We start from the raw sequence: 14489 nt of genomic DNA on the forward strand, positions 1-14489 counted from the left end.
TGGGTGAAAATTGAAGTAAGCCAATGCCGTTTCGGCTTGAGAATGTGTGCTTGTTGCATCCAAATTTAAAGAAATGATAAAGAAGTGGTGGGATGAGTTGTCTTTTGGAAGACTGGGAGTGGTGTTTAGGAGCAAGCTTAAAGCTTTTAAGGAGAATTTAAAGAAGTGAAACAGTCCAAGAAGTGGTGCTAAACCCAACTTCTGATCATTGCCTTATTTCTTTGATTGTGGGTGAAGTTTGAAGTTATCCAATTCCGTTTCGGCTTGAGAATGTGTGGTTGTTGCATCTAAATTTAAAGAAATGATAAAGAATTGGTGGTACAAGTTGTCTTTTGGAAGACTGGGAGTGGTGTTTAGGAGCAAGCTTAAAGCTTTTAAGGAGAATTTAAAGAAGTGGAATAAAAAAGTTTTTGGCTCTGTGGATGATAAATTGAAGATGCTATTGGGGGAAATTAATGACCTAGATAGAAAAGAGGAGTTAGGGAGTTGGATAGGGAGGGTAGGGGGGAAAAGAGAAGATTTGAGGGTGGAATTTCAGAAGGTGGTAGCAATGAGTGAGTTGTCGTGGAAGTAGAAATAAAGGGTTAAGTGGTTAAAAGAGGGAGACAACAACACACGATTTTTCCATAGAATGACCAATTACCACAATAGGGTGAACTATATTTCAAAGTTGAAGATCTGTGGTGAGTGGAAAATGGGTGATTCTGACATGGCTAATGGAGTTGTAGAGTTCTATAGGGATTTGTACACAAATTTCCTGAGGCAGCCCTTGCTAAATAATTTACAGTTTGAGTGCATATCAACGGATCAACGAGCTTGGTTAGAAAGTCTGTTTGAGGAGGAAATGTTTTTCATAATTAAGGGCATGGTGAACGATGAGGCACATGGGCTAGATGGCTTTTCTACGGCTCTTTTTAAATGTTGTTGTGATATTATCAAGGTTAATCTAGTAGCAGTTGTAGAGGAAATCTTTAGAGAAGGCTTTCTTGACCATGGTTCCAATTGTACCTTTGTGGCTTTGATTCTAAAGAAGAAAGGTGCAGTTTATATTTCAGATTTTCAACCGATTAGTTAATTGGGTCAATTGATAAGATATAGTCCAAATTACTAGCATCAAGATTGAAAAAGGTGATTCATTGTGTTATTGGTCCGTTTCGGGGGGCTTTTGTGGCAGGGCGACAAATCTTGAATGGTGTTTTCATTGCAAATAAGTGCGTTGATTTAAGAAGAAAACTTAATGAGCTGGGACTTGGTTGTAAGATAGATCTTGAAAAAGCTTACGACCATTTCAATTGGTCTTTCCTTGAGTATATGCTTCAAGGGATGGGGTTTGGTACTTTATGGATCAAATGGGTGATGAAATGTACTTCTCCTTCCTTTTCTACTTTTGGTGAATGCGGCTCCAAAAGGGTATTTTAAGAGTTCAAGAGGTTTAAGACAAGGTGATCCGTTATTACCTTACTTGTTCTTTGTGGTAATGGAAGCTCTTAGTAGAATGACCTCAAAATCGATGCTCAATAGGAGCTTGTCGGGTTTCAAAGTTGGTAGTTAAAGGCATCTTATATCCCATTTACTGTTCGGGAACATATGTTCATTTTTTTAGACTATTTGATTTCATAGTTGTGTTCCTTAGTAGCGTTCTTGGGTGTTTTGAGGCAGTTTCTCGTATCCTAGTAAATCTCAATAAGATTATGGTGATTGGAGTTTGTGTTCGCATGGGGTCGATGTGTTTGCGGCGTAGTAGGGTTTAAGGTGGGATTTTTACCTATCTCCTATCTTGGTCACCCTCTTGGTGTGGGTTCTAGAAGTTAGGAGATATGGGATCCAATTTTGGAAATAATGGGCAGAAGGTTAAGTACTTGGAAAGCATGGTACTTATCTAAAGGGGGAAGTTGACGTTAATCAAGAGCACCCTAGCTAGTATTCCCAACTATTTCTTGTCTTTATTTTCTATCCTAGGGATGTACATTTGGGTAAACTCAAATCGGATCGAACCAAATTTTCGGGTTCGGTCTGGGTTTGTCTAAAATCGAGACCAACTCGGAAATCTTGGGTTAGGTTTGTGTTCAAGTTCCAAAGGTCAAAATCGAACCAAACGTTTCGGGTATTTTCAGGTTCGGGTGAACCGAAATTCAAAAGTGCATTATAAGGGAGTTGAACCAAGGATGTGGCAGAGCCACCACGTCTCACCAACTCGCCAAGTTAGCATTTGTGCTAAAACTTATAAAAATAAACATATTATAATTACTTGGTTTTCATTTTGGTTTTTGTTCCATATAACGGGTTCGGTCCGATTTTGGAGGGGTCAACCTAGACTCGAACCGAATCTTCTCGGTTTCGGTTTGGTTTAAACCTAATCGGGTTCAGTTTACTTTTTTGGTTCAGGTAACAGGTTTTTGGGTAAAATGTACACCCCTACTCTATCCCCTGTAGTTAGGAACTAAAAATAGATAAGATTTGTAGTGATTTCTTTTGGATAAGGAGAACAAAATAAAGTTTCATTTGGTGAGTTGGAAGATCTGCTTGCCTAAACTTAAAAGGGGTTTGGGCCTACAAAGTTTGTTACGATGAATTCTGCATTACTATCTAAGTGGTTGTGGATATTTGGTGAGGAGGAGGGTAATTTGTGGAGAGAGGTGGTGGCTAATAAGTTCGGGTTGGGGAACAAACAAAGCCAAAGGGACGTATGAATGTGTGGTTTGGAAAGGAATATTGTGTCGTTTACCATCTTTCGAAAGAAAGTTAAAATTTAATGCAGGGAGGGGAAATATGGTTTGCTTTTGGGAAGATAAATGACACGCCCCAAAATCCCAACACGAATCCCTATGATTCATCAGTCAGAATCTTGAGGTGTGAGGTAACCAACCACACAACCTGATAGAACATTCACAAACAATAATACTTTCGGAAAAGAAAATATACGCAGCGGAACAAATATTTGACTAACATCTAAACAAGAGTCTAGAGTAAATGGAAACAACCGCCAAACACTGATATCATCAAAATCCTCAATTTCATAATACATTAAATTTCAAAATAATTTCTAAACTAACATAGTTTTTATCTACAAGCAAAAATCGCTAGGATCCTCTACTAATCCTCAAAGACACGGCGGTGGCAAGACATCATTCTGGTCCTCCTCAGGGACCTCCTCAAAGGACTCTTCAAAGAACGGCTCCTCAATAGCTGAATAATCTGTAAGGGGAAGGATAGGGTGAGTAACAGGGGAATGTTACTCAGCAGGATGAGCGCTGTTCTAACAACGAGTCATACATGCACGAGTAATCATTTGAACAGTTAAATAATGCAAGTTTTTCATAATGTAACATACAATAAATGTTTAAGTATATTCAATAAACAGTTATAATAATTTTAATCTATCATTTTTATTATTTGGAGTGACCTATGCATCTTTCAAATAAAAACATCTATCAAACATCACAAAATAAGGAAAAGATACATAATAAGAAAACGGCGGTGTAGTTGATAAGAGAGCAGAGGAACACGTTGACATAATCGCCTCGGTTATGGCAATTCGTTATTCTAGACTTCCAATCCGACATGGAATCCCAACGTTATAATATGATTTTGAGGTCGGTCTAGCATACCACAGTTGGATGATCATTTATCCGGCTCAGACTGACCGTTGACTAAGAACCCAATACTGAGTTCAACTAACGGTGTGGTCAACCGTTTGACTACTACAAACTAACAGTGATCACTAATTAGCCCAAGAGACCCCTCGCGTCGAAGCCTATCAAGAGGCAATGCATGTGAACACCGCCTACCTCTACACTATACAGAGACCGCATTTACATACAACGTTTCCCATGAAATAAGTAGGAGAAATTCCCGGATCTCATAAGCTGTAATATGTTCTAAGGTATCCCATACTACCGAAGAGCATATGACATCTAGCGTTATCCTAGCTTGACTCGCCTATTTCGGATACACAACAACGCGTCACTCTTTATGGGTTTTCTACGAATCTTTTCTGATAAACAAAATAGTTTATTTTGTATATAGTATATCATTTTTTTTTAATCGAAAATACAAAGAAAGTCTGGTAGTACCCTCCAGTGACAATCATTTGTCATTTCCATCCATCAACCATCTCATCCTTTTATCTATCTATGACGTTTTATGTGGTATGGCCACTACACAGAACTGGAGGCACTGTCCCATCAATCAGTCGAGAACATACGTTTTCTTTATTCATTCATCAATCAAATCGATCAATCTATCATCTAATTTCTTACATATCTATCAAAGTAATTTCACTTTTAAAGTAATTCGAAACTCATAAAGCATCAACCAATTCCATTTGATGGATTTGATTGAATCGAAGGACTCAGAAAACACTATAAAACCATAAGACATAAAAAACTAGAGATCTTGAAAATTTGGCTAAGTGTTAAAAAAAATGAATTTTCAAAGTTATCGAAATTGCCTCGACAATATGAGAAACACCATAAAAATTTTTCTTACTCAATTCAAAGGAACTCTTAAGTATCGTGTTTTGAAAATCGGGAGAAAACGTTGAATTTTACGTTTTGTTTTTGAAACCAAAAATCACATTTTGATATGATGAGATTTGGATCTTAAAACCATTCCCAATGTTTCGAAATGGGGGTAAAACCTTAACTTTATTAAAGAACTTAAAGTAATTAAAAATTACTTCAATGTTTTTAATGAAATAAAAGTAGGAAATGGGTATACATATTATATGGAAGCAACACAAATAAAAATTGGAACTAAACTCAACATTTGGATTTATTTATTTATTTCCGAATTGCTGATTTTTTTGTCGAAACTTAACAAAAATCGATACAAACCTTATACTACTCATAAAATGCATAAAATACATCAATTAAATCAAATGAACTAAAATAAATAAAAAATAACCATGCAAACATGATCCAATACGTTCAAATATGTATAAATGTGATGAAATAATCGATCTATCAAAGTTCGTATGGATTTTCTATGAAATTATTGCATGATTAGAAGGTAGAAGGGAAGGCAACCTACATCGGGCTATATTCGACGGTTGAACGGAATTTAAGATCTCCTCTGGCCAATCTCTAAATTTTTCTTTCGACGAAAATCGAATTTCTTTGCGTCCACGTGTAGTCCTTGTCGACGTGCATGACTTTCCTTCTTGCGGGAAAGCTTGAATCGTTCTAGTTCGACGTAGATCTGAGTTGTAAATTTTGAGGAAAAATGGATGGATTTTGTTTGGAGAGAAGAATAAGAAAAAAATCAGATTTTTCTAATAGAATTTAGATATTTATAATTTAAGTGGGACATAAGCGTCATTTCGGGAGTTGTTTTTCCCGAATGTCGATTTAGATAATCTTATACTTTATTTCGGGTTATTTTTCGATACGAATCTAATGGTATGATCGGATTCCTCAAATTATATCTCTAAAGTGTCGTTACCAATTTGGTATTTACTTGATGCAAAATTCGAGGATTTAGTAACTTTTTCGATTGATTTCTGATTAAGTCATGTTTATAGGCTAAAGTATGTTTCTCAACCCTTTTGAATCTATTGGTGAAGTTAATTTTTCTCAAATATTAAAAATTAAAGATTCATACTTTTGAATCAACGTAAAAACTTAAAATTCTTTCCTCGAGATACATATTAAGATTTTTAGGTCATTACAATAAATGGTGTGAAGATACTCCCTTGAGGGACCTTTTTGAGGTTTCGGTAAAAAAATGGATGACTGCTGACTCTTCTTGGTGGGTGATGATTTGGAGAGGGCGTGAGATTTTGGTTTTAGGAGAGAGATTAATGATTGAGAATTGAATAGTGTAGAATGGCTTTAGAGATAGTTGATGCGGGTATTGCTGATTTTGGGATAGAAGACTGTTGGTTTTTGGGAAGGTACGAGATATGGAGGTTTTTCTGTGCATTCCATGTATATGGTTGAGTTATCGGCCTCAATGTGCACCTTTCCCGCCTCAGTGATTTGGGGTACAATGGTTCCTTAAAAAATTTCTGTGTTTGTGTATCAAGCATCGTTGGGAGGCTAACAACCATGGACCAACGTATTCGAAGAGGTTTACAGACGCCAAATTGTTGTGTTTTGTGTGCGAGGATGCAAAGACAATGGATCATCTTCTTCTACATTGTGTTTTGGCGCATCGTTTGTGGTCTTATTATCTCAGCCTTTTTGGTATGGATGGTTGTCTGCCATGAACAATCAATGACCTTGTTGATCTGTGGATTTTTTGGGGTTCTCCTTTAAGACGTTCAAAGCAAATTCTGTGGAGCCTCTTGTCCTTTGCCTTTTCTTTGGGACTTTGGAAGGAAAGGAATAGTCAGATATCTGAAGGAAAGGAAATATCTTTTGACGAGCTCAGTTTTAATGTGTTGGGGTTGCTATTTTTCTGGGGAAAGACTTGTAAAGAGTTCAAGTGGCTTTTCTTTGTAATTTGGGAGATACGTAGTTTCCCATATGGTTTTTTTCCCTTTTTTCTTTTTTTGATAAGTTTTGTATCTTGAGGGCCAATCATGTCCCCTTTATTTCTAATATAATTTTAACTTATATATATAAAAAAATTGTTTATGAGATTCCACTTATAGCTACTTATGTTGGAGGGCTACAAGTGCAAAATGCTACTTTGTTGAAATATTATTGTGACTTTCTCACTTGTGGGTGTTGAAGAATTCTATCAGTTATTAATCTGGACCCTTCCCAGTATTAGGGGAAATCCTTTTGTCTCCAGTTAGATGAACTAGTTTTACCTCTCCTAAGACTGCTTTTTGGTCAGGTTTTGATTTTGAAGAGAGTGTTCAAGAAATCGAAGAGCCTTCAAGAATTTGCATGGACAACAATAAGCAGAAGTTGGGGAAAAATGAACAAGGTGTTCTGCCTGGTTTTAAACTTGCATCAAATTCTGATTACCAGTTGGAAAGGTAATTGGTGGTAGTAGTTGTATCATGGGCCCAAATTGAATTATTTTTTGGTCCAGAACCAGTTTACGGCGTTTGCTATGTCACATCATCTATCTTTTTTTTTTCTTTAAATATTGTTCACATACTAATTTTCAAAATGTTTCAGATTCGATCCTCCAGTTATTTCAAGTGATTTTGAGCCCCATCACAAATTCCTTGCTCCTCTTGAGATTGAGATTGGAAACAAGCTTAGTAGTGGCCCACCTCCTCCTGAGGTTCCTCCTCCAGAGGGGAACAATCTAAGACTGTTGATTGAGGGATTTGCGACTTTGGTTGCTCGTTGTGGTAAATTATTTGAAGATCTATCCAGGGAGAAGAATAAGGAAAATCCACTATTTTGTTTCCTTTCTGGAGGAGATGGTCATGAGTATTATGTGAGAAAGCTGTGGGAGGAACAACAAAAACGTAGTGATGATCAGACAAAGCAACACTTGGATATGAAATCGGCACCAATTGTGCAGAAGATGACGGCAGAAAGCCGTGGGAAGATTCTAGGTGAAAGGCCCTTGGAAAGAACCTCCAAGGATTCTTCTTCTAGTTCATCTGTTGTTGCTTCTGCAGATGTCATTCAGCTCCAGTTCAATCTTTCAGATACATTTACGAAACCTGCAGCTCTTGTGAGTCTATAAATTGCTACTAATTCTAATTTTGTAGTTTAGTGAAGTTTTATTATTTTCTTGTGGGGCTATATAGTCATAGAAAGCTAAGATTAATATATACATTTTTATTTGTTTGGATTATAGAGTGAATTCCTAGAAGCTGCGAAACCTTACAAAGATGATCCTGCAAAGCAAGAAAGGTTTGAGCAGTTTCTCAAGGAGAAATACAAAGGAGGACTTCGCTCTACTGATTCTGGAGGAAATAACAATATGTCAGAAGCTGATCGTGCTCGTGAGAAATTGGATTTTGAGGCTGCTGCTGATGCAATCCAGAAAGGACAATGGGGCTTATCAACTAAGCTTTCTTCTAACCAGCATTTTATGGAGAACTCATTGACTGCAAATATGCAGTTTATATCTGGTGGGATGGAGGTAGGTAATATGCCCCCTCACAGTTGCGCTTGTTTGTTACATTGATTTGAAAGTTCATAGAAATCGAATTCATGTTGATCACTAAAATGAGTGTTTGCAGCAAACCAAAATTCCTCAAGTTGAAGAACAGATAAGGAACAAAATGTACCCTAAGCGGGAAGAGTACCAATGGCAACCTTCATCTATTCTATGCAAACGTTTTGATATTATTGATCCATACATGGGGAAGGTACCATGATGAGCTTTATTCATTTTCTTACATGCTATTTTCTTCATAGTCGAAGTCAGTTTTGTCATTCTAATATGAATAATCATTGTCACAAAGTTGGGGGTTGGGCAAGGGGAAAAATCAAGGAAAAAGAGCAAAAATTGAGAAAATAAAAAATATATATTATTAATTATGGAAATACAGAAATGCGAAAGCGAGGGAGGAAACAATCTATCTCTATGATATAAGACCCCATTTAATACATGCTGTAGACCCATTCAAATGGTCACACGAGGGAGTTCATCTCTAGCACTCAGATAGGTCCTCTATGGCTCTCCACTTCATAGTGTATCGAGCACAGGCCACAATTCCTTTTGAAGGAATTAAGACCTATTCCAATTCATACTCCCCCCCCCACCCCACCCCCACCCCCACCCCCACAGGAGGATGGCGTGTGGATGGTTGGAATGTCCCTTCTATGAGTAGCTAGAGTGAGAAGCTGGTATCTTGAATGCACGAAACACAGAAGCAAGTGAGTTGCTTAGCGTATCTCAACTTTCCCCTATTGGAAGAAGCGAGTTGCTTTACCTGTATTGTATGTATTTCATACCTTAAGCAAAATTATAAAAGATTCGTATTATAAAAATATATTTTTCATATTAAACATGATGTTAAACAAAATTGCATATAAAAACATAATATATAACTATAATTTTCAAGACTTGAGTAAGTCAGGAATAAATGACGAATTGAAAGACTTGTGAATTAATCACAACTTTTTCAGAAAATCACGATTTTTTGTCATGACGTTAATGACTAAACATCACAGTCACCAAATTCTCTAACTTATTGAAAAACCATGATTAAATTGTAACTTTTTCCTTCACCGATTTAATCACACCTTTTTCAATAAATCTTGACTTTTACGAACTTTGCAATTAAATCAGGATCTTTGCTATTAAATCGGATTAAAATGCAATATAAAATTGAAGCACTGGCAAGTGAAGATGGCCTTGATGAAGATGATGGTGACCATTTTATTGATAAAGCATTAGCTAATGAGGATGACATTGAATATTTTATATTTATAATAATGTAAACCTTGTATGTGTTGTGGACTAGTGGTTACTTCTTGTGGATGCAAGATGATATCTATATGGGGTTAGGTGATTTATCATTGTGGTTTAATATGAGATTTGATTATATAATATGAGAACACCACCTAGTATAAACAATTACAGAAACTTGAGACTTGCTCGATTTCTTTCCCAAATTTTTTCTGATATTTTTCTTGATTTTACTGAATTTTTTGAAAATTTCTCTTGCTGACTTATTCCTGAATCCTGACTTGGTGATGATTAGTAATCATCTATTCAACAAAAGATGTTGTAGTCATTGGGAAGAGTAAGAGAATAATCATCAGCTTCTCTGGATTGTCTCGTTCAATTAAAAATTGAGCGTCCATCAATGCGTATAAAATCTCATCTTTCATAGTCTAACTGCTGTATGCAATGTTCTTACTTGGCTTATAGATGCTTCTGTGCTTGTTTGTTTCAATATGCAGCCACCACCATTGCGAAGAGCAAGGAGCCGGATGGATTCTCTCATCTTTACATCAGATTTCGTTAAAGCAACAAAAGCTGAAGAGACTGTTGCTGCAAGTAGAGAATCATTGCCCACATCTCAACCAGAACCTCAAGAGCTCACCGAACAAATAATTAACACGGATACTGGGATTGAGCCAAACAGCACAACTGTTGAAAGGCCTGTTGACCTGTATAAGGTATGTTTTACTTTCTTCATTTCACATATTCTGAAGGAAATTCAATTTTTAGAGGTTGATTGACGTATCAGGATAGATATCAACATGCTTATTAGATCAACATTAGTATTTTATGTAGTGTAGGGAAAATGTTTTCTCCAGACATAGGAGAGAATATAGTTACCTTCCCTCTTCTTCTTCTTTTTTTTTTTCCTGTGCTAATGTTTTGTTAATTATTCTCTTTATCCCCTCATAAAGAGGGGTTGGGATTTAATCTCACTACGAATCTCGAGGAATTTTTTTAAAAAATTATTGTCTTTGCTATGGGGACATCAAAACTTGAAGAGTATTTTTTTATGGTTATTTAGTTTTCTATTTTGGGCTTTTATTTTATTTTTTTGGGCTTTATTGTCATGTTTTTTTAGCCCATGGTCTTAGTATAATGTTTAGGGAGAATGCAATAAAAAGAAAGAAAGAATTGTTTTCTCGTTTTAAATGTTGTTGATGCCATGGAAATCATTGGGGGTGATTCCAAGGTAAATTTACCATATTTTTTGTCTTTATTCTTCTTTTTCAATCCATCTTTTTTCTACATTTCTTTTTGTTTATTTGTTAGAAATCAACCCATTCAAACCCTTCTTGAATTTTGTTATAATTCTTGAATCTTGTTGGAATTCTTTAATCTTGAATTTTTCAATTCTTGAATCTTGATTTCTCGAAACCTCTTTTCCTCAACCCTTAATCCTTTCTCCATTTTATTCACCCTTAATCCTTATCATACAAACCTTTACACTTTCCTTTACCCTATAAACCTAGATCCTTATCATAATTGCAAAATGCTACAGTTAAACCCATAACCAAAACCTTTGTGTTTACCCTAAACATTTGAGGTAACCCTATTTTAGCTCAAATCCTTACCCAAATCCCGAACCAGATTCCTTAAACCCCCTTATTTCATATTCTTCCCATACCGTCTTGCATCATAAAATCTTCAAAAATTATATATAATTATCGAAAGAGAAGCTAGTTGAGATGACCAATCAAACAAAGCTACAACGAGGAGAACGCACTCACAACCCAAAACCAAAAACCACAAACCCTAAAACCAATCCTACTACTTGCCTGGGATACTACACACTCAATCCCATCTACCCAAGAAATCTTTAAAAAAGACTCTTGAAATTCTTAAGGATTTTACACTAGGTGAAAAAAACCCAAGAATCAAGTGTTGATTTCTTGAAGCGAGTGGTATTCCTGATTCTTAAAATGCAGCTATTCCACTTCTTCCAAATGCTCCAACATATGGCAAAGTTAGTTAAACTCTGTAAAATTCTTTTGGAAGTTGAGAAGGGAGCAGTCAAAGCTACAAACCCTTCGTTAAGGGACAAATCAATCTCATAAAGTATCAGATGATGTTGAATAGGTACAAATATTCTATGTGAGCTCACAATGAATTGAAACATGATCCATAGGCTCCTCATCCACGTTGGAAAGAGAGAAATTTGTAGGGATGAAACCTCAATTAATGAGATGGACAGATGGTCCACTATAAGGGTTCCGTTCCACATATCTGACCAATAAAGAACCATATCCTCAAAGGAACTTTTCGACTCTATATTCCAAACCACGGGAAATGGTGAGATAGATTCCCGAGCTAAAGAGTGAGAGAAAGATCTAATTGAGAAGACCCCATCCCTACTAACATCCCACCACCAGCATTCATCCTCATCTAGGTGAATAGAAACAAGGGAGAGAGAGGAGAGTCTAGAAAGTGAGTCAATCTCTCAATTATTAAATGCTTTCCTGAAACCGAATTCCCAAGACATGTCACCCTTGACAGCACCATGAACTATAGGCATACCTTTTTATTACTTTATACTTCTATCATTATCTAACACTTCACGTTCTATTCAATACTGATGCACATGTTGCACCCAACATACGTAGATAATAATACATGTACGCCAGTCATCTTGCATGCATTTTTGGTGAATGTGAATGCTTTTATTAAAATGTGTTACTCTTATGTGCATCGGTGAGGTTCATATATATATATATATCATGCTTCATTCATGAATATGTAATTTTCCTATTGCAGGCAATATTCTCTGATGATTCAGATGATGAAGGAGAGGGATCTACTTCTCACCAGTTGGAGGATCCACAAAAGAAGTCTGAAATAACTAAAACAACTCTAAACCGTTTGATAGCAGGGGATTTTCTTGAGTCCTTGGGTAAAGAACTTGGCCTAGTGGTTCCACCAGAACCACTGCTCTTGGTAAACAAGGGCAACACCTCAGCTTATGAGAAGGAAACTCCTACCACAAACACAGGAGATATTAAAACCCCATCAGATAACGACAAACCTTCATCTGCCCAAAAATTTTTAAATGAGCCTTTGGAATCCGAGAAGATGGTTTCAGAAAATAAGAAGACTAAATTGCAGTCAATACGATACCACCGCAGTCTGAGCAGCAGTGCATCATTGTCAGAAGATGAAAGGAGTAGAAGACACACACGAAGGCACCAGAGTCGGAGTAGTAGTCCATCATCAGAAGATGAAAGGAGTAGAACACATTCTAGACGACACCGGAATAGGAAAAGTGCATCAGACACCACGGACTCTTCTGAAGATGATCATGGATATCGAGACAATTCAAGGCTGAAAGCGGGAAAGAAAAGTTCGTCTCGAGGAAAAAGTGGTCGTAGTAGAAAGCACTCAAAACCCCACAGCAGCAGAGGCAAGGACTCGCCTAGTAAATCTTCACGTCATGGCTCCAAGAGGGAACACTCAGAAGATAGGAAAGCAAATAAGCAGTCGAAGGACCGAGGAAGGGATTTAGTTTCTTCAAAATCAGATTCTCGCAGGAAGTATCATTAAGGCATAAAAGTTGAGGGCATATTTCTTCAGAGTTGCAATGTCCACCCCCAACTTCAATGGGGATATCCCCTAATGATTATTGGCTTTCACAGCATCATATTTGGGTTAATGGCTTGGTGGCTCCAATATAGTCAGTTGTCGGGACATTTGTGCACAAAGTCTTCAAGATGTACTTTTCCTGTGAGAACATGTGATACGTCAGGTTTCAGTTCTAATCCATTGAAGAAATGCTGCTTTGTTTGCATCACAAGAGAGTCCCCCATATGCATACTAAAGTTGTGTTCATAATTCTATGCCTAAGGTATAAATGCTCCAATCCAGAGATTTGATAATGCTATTGTGTACATTATGAATTGTGTTCTACTTGAATTATTTGATATGCATTTGTTGATCTTATTAAAAAAACAAAATACTATCCTAGCAATCTACATCTGTGTTCCTAGCATCAAATTAAACTCGCTGAGGTTTTGGTGGGCACATGTGCATGCGCATGCGCATGCTTATGCTTGTATGTGTTTGTGAACCAAAGTAAGTGATATGGAATCAGATAAGAGCAACGTTACATTAAGAGCCCGTTTGGGTAGAAAGTAGAAAGTAGAAAGTAGTTAGGAAGAATGTAACTTTTAGAAAGTAGAAGGTAGTTTTATTTTACTTTTTAAGAAATTAGAATTAGGATTTTTACATTTTAAAAATAGTTTTCTAAAATGAATTCAAACAGATTTTATAACGTTTTAGCTTTCAAAAGTAAAATGTTTGCGTATACAAATGGGCTTTAAGATGATCTGACCAATAAACGTAGTTTGATGTATAGAAATCATATAGATAGGTTCTAATTGCAATCCCTTCTCAAAGTTATTAGATAAAGATCTGATTGATCGGGCTTCATACAACAATGCAAAATTGACATTGTTGGGTTGGATCATTCAGCCAAATTCCTTGTTTAAGTTGGTGTGTGTCCTGAATGACAATCATCCAATTAAAATCAAACAAATTAAAACTTGTCTGTTCGAACAATTTAATTTCTTGGTGGATCTGACTAGTACTTAGTGTCAAGATCAACTTGGATGGATTAGCGTCGGTGTTATCAATTGCAGTAGAATAACTTTCAGGAAGTATAGAAACAAAAATGGCAATTTGAACCTGTTTATGTGATCTTGGCCAATGATTTCACAACATGGTCACTTCTGGGACTGGGGTCACAAAACCGCAACTAGGGCATGATCTTGATCTGATCGTAGGTTTTTTTTTTTTTTTTTCTCCGCTCATAAGTTTGATTGAGATACGTGCAAGCATACAGATAATTTCTATGAAGGAAACACATACTATCTCAATGCATCTATTCATATCGACATGGATCAATACTATATACATAACTAAAATAGGTGATTTTAAGTCACAGAATGAAAGACGGAAACTTGCATGATGATGATTTAGTGAAAGATGAAATATCTTAATGGAAACTAACTATAGGATGCACAAATATGTATACAAATTCAAAGAAAGTGAGATTTCGATCGAAAAATATATCAACCACCAAGCAAATTCATAGTTTCTTTCATGATCGATCATTGTGGTCACGAAAAATATTGTCACGGCAACTAGGATGACTGCTTGTTCACTAGCTTGCTTGAGCTTGCCTG

At 36.4% G+C, this 14489-nt stretch overlaps 1 protein-coding gene across 3 annotated transcripts in view; it reads left to right on the forward strand.

Moving 5' to 3' along the window:
• TGH (SWAP (Suppressor-of-White-APricot)/surp domain-containing protein) overlaps nt 1-13277 on the forward strand; it is a 50405-nt gene extending 37128 nt beyond the window's left edge. For all 3 annotated transcript variants that reach the window (XM_086433930.1, XM_086433929.1, XM_086433931.1), the window contains 6 exons: nt 6784-6928; nt 7074-7584; nt 7711-7998; nt 8099-8227; nt 9771-9989; nt 12067-13277. In XM_086433930.1, the coding sequence (XP_086290056.1) occupies nt 6784-6928; nt 7074-7584; nt 7711-7998; nt 8099-8227; nt 9771-9989; nt 12067-12849 (2075 nt within the window). In that variant the 3' untranslated portion in view covers nt 12850-13277. The remainder of the gene's footprint in view (nt 1-6783; nt 6929-7073; nt 7585-7710; nt 7999-8098; nt 8228-9770; nt 9990-12066) is intronic.
• The last annotated feature ends 1212 nt before the right edge of the window (nt 13278-14489 follow it).

The sequence above is a fragment of the Akebia trifoliata genome, chromosome 3 (assembly GCF_017979445.1).
Source record: "Akebia trifoliata isolate Shusen 1 chromosome 3, ASM1797944v1, whole genome shotgun sequence".
Lineage (NCBI taxonomy): Eukaryota > Viridiplantae > Streptophyta > Magnoliopsida > Ranunculales > Lardizabalaceae > Akebia > Akebia trifoliata.